The sequence below is a fragment of the Micropterus salmoides genome, unplaced genomic scaffold (assembly GCF_014851395.1).
Source record: "Micropterus salmoides isolate LMB-PRFRI ecotype aquatic unplaced genomic scaffold, ASM1485139v1 Ms_hic_scaffold_11, whole genome shotgun sequence".
NCBI lineage: Eukaryota > Metazoa > Chordata > Actinopteri > Centrarchiformes > Centrarchidae > Micropterus > Micropterus salmoides.
In genome coordinates this window covers 13,271,149-13,282,912 of record NW_024040152.1, presented here as the reverse complement: position 1 = coordinate 13,282,912, position 11,764 = coordinate 13,271,149, and the positions used below count along the sequence as shown (strand labels likewise).

The 11,764-nt window shown below is 43.9% G+C and overlaps 1 protein-coding gene across 2 annotated transcripts; it reads left to right on the top strand.

The window, feature by feature from the left end:
* Positions 1-894: 894 nt before the first annotated feature.
* Positions 895-11,514, top strand: LOC119897370 (cbp/p300-interacting transactivator 3-like). 2 transcript variants are annotated; one of them, XM_038711016.1, is made up of 2 exons: positions 895-1,016; positions 9,824-11,514. In XM_038711016.1, exons 1-2 carry the CDS (start codon positions 945-947, stop codon positions 10,613-10,615), a joined length of 864 nt encoding a protein of 287 aa, XP_038566944.1. In that variant the 5' UTR covers positions 895-944; the 3' UTR covers positions 10,616-11,514. The 2 variants fall into 2 exon arrangements, with proteins under 2 accessions (XP_038566944.1, XP_038566945.1); XM_038711017.1 differs by lacking the exon at positions 895-1,016 and adding an exon at positions 8,689-8,897.
* Positions 11,515-11,764: the final 250 nt, after the last annotated feature.

The following is an 11,764-nucleotide window of genomic DNA, read 5'->3' as shown; positions in this document are numbered from 1 at the left end:
ACAAAGCTAATGTGACAGCTTCCTCCATTTTGATCTCTGTTCTCTCAAAAGTCAGCACTGTTAAGATGGCTTGCAATGGTCAATGGCGCAAATGTGAGTCCACCAAAGTTGGACTTTGTGCAAAAGCTCAGCGCTAGTTTAGTCCACTGATCACAGCAATGCCATTGAAATGAACTGTGCTACCCTCTACTTCTGACAGTCAGTGTCTGTTTTATGTATAAATAATATTTTTTTTATAACTGCACTAGGTGTAGGCCTATTATATTCACTGGATGATATACATGTTAGCAAAATGCCTGAATATGCAATTCAGCTACTTATTAAATCAGTATCTGAAAATGTTATTTGACAGTTTCTTGCAGTGCAGTTACTTTTGTTTTTATTCTGTGTTCTCTGTTGATTCATGGTTTCAAACAGCAATATCTAAGGATGAGCTAGAGTGGATCTTGGATAAGCCTCTAGCCCTTGGCTTAGGTCCCCACCCCCATCTCTCTAGTGCTTGCTTTCCTTCTCTCGCTCTCTCTCTTTCTCCCTCTCTCAAACAGACACACACACATACAGGGACACCAAAAGCACTACAGACACTCTGCCAATTTAATAAAGAGAGACTTTGTCATGCGTATCTCTCCCACAGCTTCCTGGCCAGAGTGACAACAGTGTGGGTGAATGGAAAAACAGGAAGAGGACAGGCGGACTATGGGCAGCTCTAGTGAGCAATGGATTGGCCTGCGTGTGTGTGTTTCTTTTTGTGTGTCTGTGCTGAAGCCTGTGCATGTGTATATACAGCATATGTGTTAACCCGTTAAGACATGTGCTCACCGGGACATTTCTCAACATTTAGAAGCAGTGGTGGTGTAACACAGATAGGCTCCCCAGTCAGGAAGGAGAACTAGCTGTTTCCTGGCAGGGGTGCCTAGCTGTCAGTGCCCATGTAGGAGTGGGATATGGCTCTACCATTAACAGACCTCATGATGGGAAGACCAATGGACAAAGGCCACAGGGGGAATTTCACCCAGGTACAGAGCTTTTGGGGAACTCAATAATGCATGATTTGTGTTTTCTTGATAGTACAGCACAGTTGCTCTCTTGAATGTCCCCCTGGAGGATAAATTTCTCTGAAAATGCACTGATACATCAACTATTATTGAATACTCTCTAAATTATTGTGCCTTTTAGAACTTGCCTTTACTTTTATTACCACCCCAGTGACTGAAGGTATCCTATTGTACTCTGTTTTGGCATTTGAGCAGTCCACCACTGTAATTCTGCCATATTTTCCTCATTCCCCCACACTTTCCCTCCTAATTATTTTGCTGCTGTCAAAGATGTTGCAACCGACTGCTTGAATACTAACTGTGTGTCCAAACAGATTTCTGCTGTGAGTGAGTCATTTGGTAAATATAGGGAATGACAGCACTGACTTTCAATTTGGGCTCAGCTGTTTAGCAGTCTAGTTGGAACACACAAACACGTGAACATGATGACAGATGCACACACACACACACACACACACACATACACAGCTGTCAGTGGTTTGGGTGTTCAGAGAAGATATTTGAATTCTGCAGTGTAGGACATGCAATTGCAGTGTGCAAACATGGCATGGCGTGAAACCTTGGCTTGAAAATAGGTCACATCATAGGTTGTACAGCATTTGAACTGCCCCAAGTGTTATTGCACCAATGTATCAGTAGATGAGACCTGCTTTAGTCTGACAGCCAGAAAGGCTCCCCTGATGGTATACAGAAAACAGAAATTATGCCCAGAATTCCAGATTCTTATTGTCCACAAAAGGCTGTTAGTTCCTGGTGTTTCTGTAGTTCTGAGCTACATTACAGCTCACTGTCATATTTACACTTTAAGATTTATTTTGAGTATGTGAAAAAGCCCACCCCCTATCCCCCTGTCCAACACAGAGACATATCTGTTTACTGAAGAGGTGTGTTTGAGAGGAACAGACAGTAAGGCCAGAGGTACACGTATATAAATGCGCGTGAATGTGTGGACACTCTTTGCCTGCATGCGTGTGCATAGGCGTTACGTTTGTTTGTGGAGGGGAAAAGTGTCCCCGGGTGCTTTGCCCTGCCACAGGCCCTCCTGACATCTGTGAGTCAATTAGCTGACTGAAGAGAAAACATCCCTGCCCCCTCTCTCCCACTCCCTCCCTCCCCTCCATGCATCCCTTCCTCCACCAAAGAACTCCAACCAGCCAGCCATCCAGCCAGTGAGTTAGTGTAGCATAGCAGCTCCTGTCTGCCCTGGCTGGTGTGAGGCACTGGGGAGGGGCGCGAGTCAGAGTGGGAGAGTAGTGGGGGTGATGAGGTTGGATGTCAAGAATGTGGCTCATGGTCTGCTCTTTTGTGTGTTTTGTGTAAGATGAATAGGCCCATGGCAGGCTGGGGTGCTAGCCGGCCGCAGTTCCCCGTTGACTTGTGTGTTAGAAAAGCCTGAAGGCCCTCGCCTGCCCCTCTAGAAATGAGACAGACGGATAATGAAGGCTGCTGGGTGAACAACTTAAACGCCCACTACATATAGACATAACTATTTCAATGTGTTATTTCCTCCATGGCTCATTCTTGTCTTAATATTGTTATTATCTCTGTTATCTTCTGTCTATCTCTATCTCTCTGTCCATACCTCGCAGAGCCCCTATCAGGATAGTTATTGTTTGCTAAGCTGGTGTGGGGGCTGTTCTTTTTTTTGCCTGGTGCATCCCATATTCCCTTCCCCACACGTCCCCAATGCCCTCCATGTCCTCAGGCTACTGCTATGGAAATATGCTTCAGTCACATTGCTAATTATTTAAGAGTCGTCACCTCATTAACAGTGCTGGGAGATAATGAATGATTAATAGGTCATTCGTCACATTGTCCCTGTGTTCTCCCACTACCTCCTTCCATAGTAGCTACTTGTTTGACAGGTTGTGCTGGCTCTTGTTGTCCATCCAGTCTGTGCTTCCCCCGCACTACTGCGCAGCATGTGCACGTTCCTGGAGGTAACTGGAAACGTCATCAGTGGCTATAAGGCAGGAAGTGCAGTGAAGGGGACATGATTAGTGTTTGCATCGACAATGATCCCCCAGGCTAGTAAATGCTGAAGAATGGTGTTGCTTGGAAATGCAGGCAGTGGACTTGTGGTGTTGACTGTAAATGAATGACATTGCTTGGTAATGAGCCAAGATTGGATACATGAAAGCAGAGAGAACTCCAGTCGTATTTGTATAGCTTGCATTTAGTCAGTGTTAGAGTTTGTGAACACCTGGAGGCACTAATACTACTTACTTATCATGTTTTTTTCTGTCATGATAAGTACACTGGGAGTTCTCAGCTGTAGTGGGGAAGTTGTTTCAGTGGTTATCTGGTGCCTTAGACATCCCTTCATGGTCTTTCTCAGCTAACAGGAACTTCGCGTTCTTTGAGTCAAGGACTCAGTATGCTTCAACAGAGACATACAACGTGTCATCTGATCATGTCCAAAGCCAAAAGTGTTTATATCTATTCCAAATTGCCATATTTTGAGTTGAGCATGAAAAGTCTGCTGTTACAGAGAGGAAAGGGGGTTGGAGAATGGAGGTTAAGTGAGAGTAAAGTTGCAGTGACTGTCAGATTGTCTGCATAAACTACAAAAATTGGTAACCCTCACTCCAAGCCGTGATTGGCCAGGTGTGAGGTAAGAAAGTAAAGGCTCGTGCAGACTTTCAGCATCGGCAGATTGCTGCGCTGTTCAGGCCCCATCTACACTACTCTGTTTTTGTTTAAAAAAGGAGTTTTAAAACGAATACGATCTCCGTCCACACCAGCGTTTCAGTTGCATATCAGAGTTGATCTCTGTCTATATTAAAATGACTGAAAACGTATATCTAGTGGCCGTTCACATACAGTGGACATGCGTGTGCCGGTGTAAACATGAAGCAGATGGTCTGTTCCATAGTTACAGAAGATTTGGCAAAAGACTGTGGCAGCGGAAAACAGACTGGGAGTCGTTGCAAAGTAAACGGTGACATGCGCAGTACAAGTGTAGGCTGTAAGTGTTATTTGCACAAAATAATTTAATAAAAATACTAAATCAAAAATTCTGGCAGTAGCCTCATATTTCTACTTTGCATGACTTATAAGACCCAATCAGAGAGCCAAACATGAGTGTCTGCATTAGTGTTTCTAAAGTCCTCCGATTTAGGTCTTCGTTTGGACGCGAGGTGCAAATGTAGAAAAAGGTCTCCGTTTTAAAACAAAAATGCAGTAGTGTAGATGGGTACCTCAGACTACACAACTTGCTGCCTTGTGACAGAGTCTTGAAGTCGTTGTGGTGTTCATGTTACCTGACTCATCGGCGACAGGGGGTCACTTATTACACGAGCTTACACCAATAACACACACAAAGTTACACAGGATTTGACGTGAAACTACACAAGAAACGGAGGAGTTGTTTATTATTATAAAGATAAAAATTATAAAGACAAAGAATATGGGTGAAAGAATGGATTAGCACCCGTGGGCAGCAGGGATTGTCTGTGCTACAGAGAGTTGGAGCTGAGTAAAAAGCATTTTGTTATGAAAAATTAGCTGGCTGCTCTGCCAGCTGCATGCTCTCATTGGCTTAATGTGGTTGCCGAGTCAGACGACGGCTCAAGATATTTAGCATGCTAGATATCTGGCTGGTGTCGGCAATGCGTCAAAGCTGTTTTGTTGCGTCGTTGAGTAGTTCACACATAACTATTGGCAAGCACAGGTCAGTCGCTCCCAATCACAGCCCGACGGTCGGCAACTGGCAAATCGGGCTTAAAATCATCCAGTGAGAACTAGGCTTAAGCAGGGTATGAACCTTTCTTCATTCTGTACACAGCGTTTTCTGGCAAATGAGTGCAACACTATGAATGCCACCTAAGAGAGACTGTCTTTAAATGTTTGGAACAGCTATAAACACTTCTGCCTTCTAACGTGGTCACATGATTAGTTCATTGAAAGCAAATCCCCTACTAACTGGGGCAATGATTTCATATTTCTAATTATATATCATAATGCTTCTAAGCAGATTCATATTACGACAATATGATTAGACTGTGTCAATATCTTTCATCTGGCATCTGTTTTCCAAATCAATAAATCTAAGAAAGCTGTAATGAAACAGAAAAAATAGCTATTGAAAATTTTGTGAAAATCACACTATCAATATTGTAATATTGATTTCAGTTACATTGCCCAGCCCAACTGGACTGACTTTATTTGTAGTTTGTTAGAAGTCATATAGAGATCTGTGGCACATTTGTGTGACAGACCAAAGTTGTTTTAAAGTGTAAAATGTTCATTTAACTTCACATGGAACATTCACAGAAGTCATTGGAAAGCTGCTTTAATGTGGTACGTTCTGACCACCCCCACCCCACCTAATCACTACTTTCACTCCAGACTCACCCCCACTTGTGGCCTCAGATCTGTGAGTGGCAGTTACCAGGTTTCTCCCCCTCCCTCCCGTCCAAAGTCCCTTACCCACACCACAGTATGTTTGAGTCAGACCCTCCCCCGTTAGCCTTGACTCAGGCTTATTGCGCTCTCTCAGCTGCTCTGCTGAACAGTGACTGTTGATTGGTGGTTGAGACGAAGAAGGAAGCCTTGGGAGTATTTATAGAGACTCTCTCATTTACCAGAACAATAACAACCCTCCCCCACACATTGAGAGGGAGAGAGAGAGAGAGAGAGAGAGAGAGAGAGAGAGAGAGAGAGAGAGAGAGGTTTCACATCTCAGGGGAAATATGCATACTGGGACACCAGTTGAATAAGGTGACTGTCCATTCATGTTGATGCTGTTGTGCAATGATAACAGAATAGGTTGTCAGCAAAGTGATTCATATAGTTTATACAGCTCATAGGTGTAAACTTCTGGGATGTTCTGAGAAGTGTGTTATCAATTTACATTTTATACTTCAAGCATTTAGGTAATTGTGTTAGTCTGGTTGACTCATGAGAGTTCCACAACTAAAAAGGCTTAAAGTCATGGATCACCACAATTGGAAGCAGCAGAGAAAAATGCACACAATGAGTATTTGTTTTATCTGAGATAAGACAACACATTGTATATCAGGAATTTGCCAGCTGATGCAAGTGAAACCAATTTGTTTTAAGGATGTGGCAGCATTTCCTGTGTACTTGGTCATATGGCCCCACCTCTATTAACCCACATGTCTGTACCAGACATAAAGCTCTATACATTGCTAACATTGGCATCAATTACTGGCAAAGCCAGTGTTGGGAGGATTAGTCAGGTAGGTAGTATCAAGTCACCTAGTCTTAGATTAGTGGTTGGTGACTGATTACAAATGACTCGGGTGATCAGTGTCTACTACTGTTGCTCATAGTGTGAAGGGTAGCTGTCTATCTAATCGTCTAAAGCTTAAACAAACTTAGCAATACTATTATCAAGCATTGCAGTGGTAGAGATACTGTGCAGAAGGGTATGTCCAACAGCCTGCCAGATGGAAGATCTTGATCTGTCTTGTTCCAAATTTGGTTTGGGATGTTAAGTTTCTAAAAGCCCCTCTACTCCCAAGCACCAGGGATGAAGTTGGTAGGCAATGCACCATCCTTTGTGCAGAACATCATTCTTCCACTCCGCTCCACCCCAGTGACTGCTGTTGCTCCAAGGGCGCTTTCCACATACTCTCAGACCCTGTTGAGGAGCAATGAACATTAGCCTCTACATTTCTAAAGACTGTCTGTCAGCTCCCTTGATGTCTGACATAGAGGGCCTGGAAGCAGCAGTTAGATGTTTTTATGGCCAACTCCATAATAGCTAGGAAGTTGTAAGGTTGCTGGAAGTAGTGCGGTCACATCGCACAGCGAGAATCATGCACTGACAGATGGTTGCAAACAAGCTCAAGTAGGAAGGGCAGAGTTGTACTTCTTACAAAGCAGTCATTGGCTACATTGTTGTCTGCTGCCAGGAATGCTGAGGCCCTTTATGGAGGGAGGTCATCCGAGGTTGAAAAAGCTCATACTGATGTGCTGGGAATAATTTGAAGTTAAGCTACTAATTCTTTAGACCCTGTTTGAAGGTGAAACCCATCTGCAACAGCAGCATTTTTATTGCATGTTTTACTGTGTGGCACAGGGGTATGTCCAAGTTGGGAATGGAAGCAACACCAGCCTATTGCTCCTACTAAAACATGAGCTCACATGAGCTCTCTCTCTTGCTCTTTATCCCTGAAATAAAAACACACATGCAGACTCATACACATAAGCACAGAAATCAATACATGGCTCAAGGCAAGGTGTGTGAAGGCTCCTCCCCCAAACCATAGACTACAGCCAGAGATGTGGATAAATCTGTGAAACATACACTGTAAACAGAAAAACAGCCTTAAATGGGTATGACTGCAGTGTATCCTCCATCTAATTACAACAATACAAGCCTGTTCAATGGATATATAATTATGAAATGCAAAATGCATATCTTCCACCAGAACCATGGCTGATTGGGATTTCATGCAAATATCTTGGGTTGTAAGCAGGCACAGTGATGTGATTGGTGAGCTCCAGAAGATTTGGACACATTCCCTGCACTCGCAAATGCAGGCAATGGATAAAAATAAAGACTTCAAGACCAGTTTTGATGCATTTTAAAATGCATGTCATATTGTCACAGACTGCAGTAACCTCTTATAAGAGTGCTCATCTCAGAACAACAGAAATATATGTTAATTCTGTGTTTTGTTTGGACTCTCTGGCTGTGTGCATTTCTCAGATAGTGCCCACACCTAGGAGTGGCTTATTAGCACTAGTTTAAAGTAGCTGGACAATGACAAACCTGCTAGTGGTTGACCATTTATAGACAAATTCCCTGGACAATAGATTGGCTCACTCTCCCAAAGTGGTTCCATTCATTTGCAACTGCAGGCAAGAGGTCATTGTCTTGAAGTGGGCAATCAAGGGGTGTTTGCATCTGCAGTGTGGAAGGACACACACACACTGATACAGAAACATACACACGTGCCTGCATCCATAGTCCATACACGTAAATGAGGCAAACACACACCCATGCACGGCAGTAGCTACGCTGCCGCTGCAGCTAGTGTGGCCTAGAATAGCACACAGGCTACATTCCTCTGCCCTCCCTCCATTGCCTCGCTGCACACAGCAGACTGGTGGGTCACATGGACCAACAGTGATCTCAGTGATCTTGGAGATGAAGTGTACATGCACATACTAGGGTAACACTCTTGCTACACAAACACACACCACACACAAAGGCCAAATAGATAAGTAGGTGCAGACAAGTTGGGAACACGAATTTCAATTTGTGTTATGCTGTCTGACACACGCTGGCAGATATAAGCATGCATGCTGACTCCTACATACATGCTTAAATCATAGAAACAAAAATATATTAATAGCCTTCTATCTATCTATCTATCTATCTATCTATCTATCTATCTGTCATTGTGTTGTCCTAATTCAACCACAACAGCAGCAGTTACTTATGAAGACAAACAAGATGTCCAAATACTATTTCAAAAAGAAACAGTGGGGAGGAGGGTATTTAAATTGGCTACTGTGTCACAGCTCTCCAATAGCCCTTTTTCTTCCTACGCCCATGCACAATTATATTAAGTAGGGCCAATAGGAACAAAGAAGAGGCAGGACCGAGGCTCCACCTCTCCCCGACTGCTTTCCTCTGAGCTTTTTAGATGTACATAATCCCTGAGTTGACCCAGAAAATAGGCAGTCGTTTCAAGATCTGATGCGGCAGTCTTTGTGCACACCGTCCCCGCTTGGGCATGAAGCGTAACCCTGTGGAATACATACTGTAATTTAGAGGAGATTCGCCTTGCAGAGGAAAACTGTTTTTAAAAGACCGAGCGGAAGCAAAGTCGCGCAACTTTGTGAAAACGGTCGCGGATACGGGTATGTGTTTTTTTTTAATCGGATTTATTTGTTGGAGAAATTGGGATTTTGGTTCGTGTTGGTCTCAGGGGCTGCTGCTGCTGCTCCATTGTTTGCATTCCCTTGTTTCAAATTCGAGATTAACAAAATGGACAGTAGTAGGATACAGTGCATTAAATCATCGAATATAAACATTTAAACAAATCGATACAAAGTAATAGCAGAAAACCGAAGCCGTTGGTGTATTTTATGCCTTGTTGAAATGTGGTGATTCAGCTGTTGGGGAGATGTTGCATGATGTCAGTGTTCTTTGTTGCAACCTTACGTGCGTAAAATGTAACAGATTTTTCTGCCTCAGCTGACATGCAACATGGATGGGAATTAAGCTATGCATTCAGCGATGCATGCATTTTCCTCTGTTTTGTCGATCTGTCGTGCATGAATTATCTGGCTGAAAAATGTACCCAAACAATGTAAGTTAACCTGTAATTTCAACCTGCGCGTTCATTCACTGGCACAAAGAGGGGATGTTTTAGGAAGACTAAACGCACAATAAGGGTTTCAGGGATTGCCAATAGCTAATATTTTTTCCGGAAGCGTTTTCGATGGTTTAACTTGAGGTGGATTTGTGACATTACAAAGAAAATTGCATCTTTGTTTCTGTTCAATGAAGGTGAATGCTGTGGTCTCTATTATGTCAATTGGCTGGATATTATATAGTTTTGGACCACAGCGATGTAAAATCTATTGCACTGCACATCTCACACATGGCAACATTAACACAATTGTTGTGTACTTAACTAGTTTGGTTCAAATGGACAAGGACAATGTTCCTTCCATGAGTCTTAATCTTGCTGCACCTCCCCATAAATGTTTTTAACCTACTGTTTCCAAACATAATGTCTGCCCCTTGCATTGTCCTGACAGTGTCTCCTCTCTGCTCATAGACAGGAGGCATGGCAGACCATCTGATGATGCCCATGAATCACAGCTCAGCGGGCGCCAGTCTCCACGGTTACAGGATGGGCATGAATGGCGGCCTGCAGGCAGGTCACCAGCAGCATGCCAACCAGCAGGGCATGCGGGCGCTGCCCAATGGCCAGATGATGCACTACGGTGGCGCCCAGGCCAACATGGAGACTGCCATGCGGCAGCGGCAGGGCATGGTGGGTGGACCCATGAATGGACAGCTGAACGGGGCCCAGATGGGTCATCACCAGATGACCTCTGGTAACATGATGTATAATAGTCAGCCCCAGCAGCAACATCATCCTCAGCAGCAGCATCACATGCATCCGCAGCAGCACCAGCACCAGCAACAAGTCCAGCAGCAGCAGCAGCAGCAGCAGCAGCAGCAACAACAACAACAACAACAACAACAGTTCATGAACGGAGGGTTAACATCCCAGCAACTCATGGCCAGCATGCAGCTTCAGAAACTCAACACCCAGTACCATGGGCACCCACTGGGGCCTATGGGTGGGAATCACATGGGGCCCACGACCCAGTACCGTATGAACCCAGCCCAGCTGGCTAACATGCAGCACATGGCTGGGCCGGCCCTGGCCCTGAACGGCATGGATGCAGATATGATTGACGAGGAGGTCCTGACCTCACTGGTCATGGAGTTGGGCTTGGATCGGGTCCAGGAGCTGCCAGAACTCTTCCTGGGCCAGAATGAGTTTGACTTCATCTCAGACTTTGTCAGCAAACAGCAGCCCAGCACTGTTAGTTGCTGAGAGGACCTGATTTGCAAAGAGGCACAAATGGAGACAGAAGAGTGGGAATTGTCCAGGAGGGATGAAGAGTGCTCATCTTTTCACTTTTTATTTAGTGAGCACCTCCCTGTTCAACTATAAGCCAGGTGTGGCGCAGGATGCACGGAAGAGAACTCTGGATATCCACAGAGAACAGACAGTTCTCGAGTCTCACATGTGTTAATGGCCAGAGGGTGGCTGGCTTTAAGGCCTAGTGCCACATCTCCCATTTCCTGAACATGAATGTAATAAAGAAATTCTTAAAAGCCACTCTGAACAACGCTATGACACTGTGTAGTTTCCAAGCCTGGACTCCATGACAGTTTACCAGTAAAAGGTGTATTTATTTATTCCTATCTGAGAAAACTGATATAAAGAACCATATTGTCCATTTTGGGATCCAAGTGGTTTTAATGATCCCCCCCCCAGAGATTAGGATGGGGGAGAAAAATTAAATTAAAGTTCTCTGCTCATGATTTTTTTCCCCATTCCTTTTGGCCTAGTATTAAAAATAAGCTGAGATGACAGGGTCATCTAAAAAGCCTGGATTTTCTATCACAAAAGTCAGTCATGACAGTACAATATTATCTCATTTGAATGGGAGTCTCATCTGGATCTTAAAAATGGTTCGCTTTTGGTAAAGTGCTGCCTTTTTAGATGTGATGTTCTCAAAAAGAATCTACTGCTTGTACTCTATGAAGCTGTATAACTCCAACATGTCCACATTGTTGTGATCTATTGGAGATGTAGAACCGCCTTAATTGCGCAGAATCTTATTTATTGGTTGTTTATATTGTCCCCTTTTTTGTGGTCAAGATGGGGGGATGGTCTTTGTGAAAGGGGTTTTGAGGATCAATAAAGATGGCCTGGATAGAAATGTGGCCTGCTTTTCTATTCATTGCACAGTTTTTCCCCCGGGCAGTGGAGAGCTAGCTAAGTGCTTAAGTTAACCTGTGGGTGAAGGGAAACCTCAGTTCCCTTAAAGTCTGGGGTGGAGACATTTAAACAGATAAAATATTTATGCTTTTTGAGAAGGATATATACTCTACTCCAAACCTCCTGGGTTTTCAGTATCACATTGTTTCCTCAATTTGTCATTTTCACTGCTCAGAAGGCACAGTGTCACTGATA

Bases quoted from the DNA above. Each gene is read 5' to 3' on its own strand.
- LOC119897370 (XM_038711016.1), top strand. From the start codon at position 945: ATGGCTCTACCATTAACAGACCTCATGATGGGAAGACCAATGGACAAA. The intron at 1,017-9,823 runs GTACAGAGCTTT...CTCTGCTCATAG, and splicing joins ACAGGGGGAATTTCACCCAG to ACAGGAGGCATGGCAGACCA.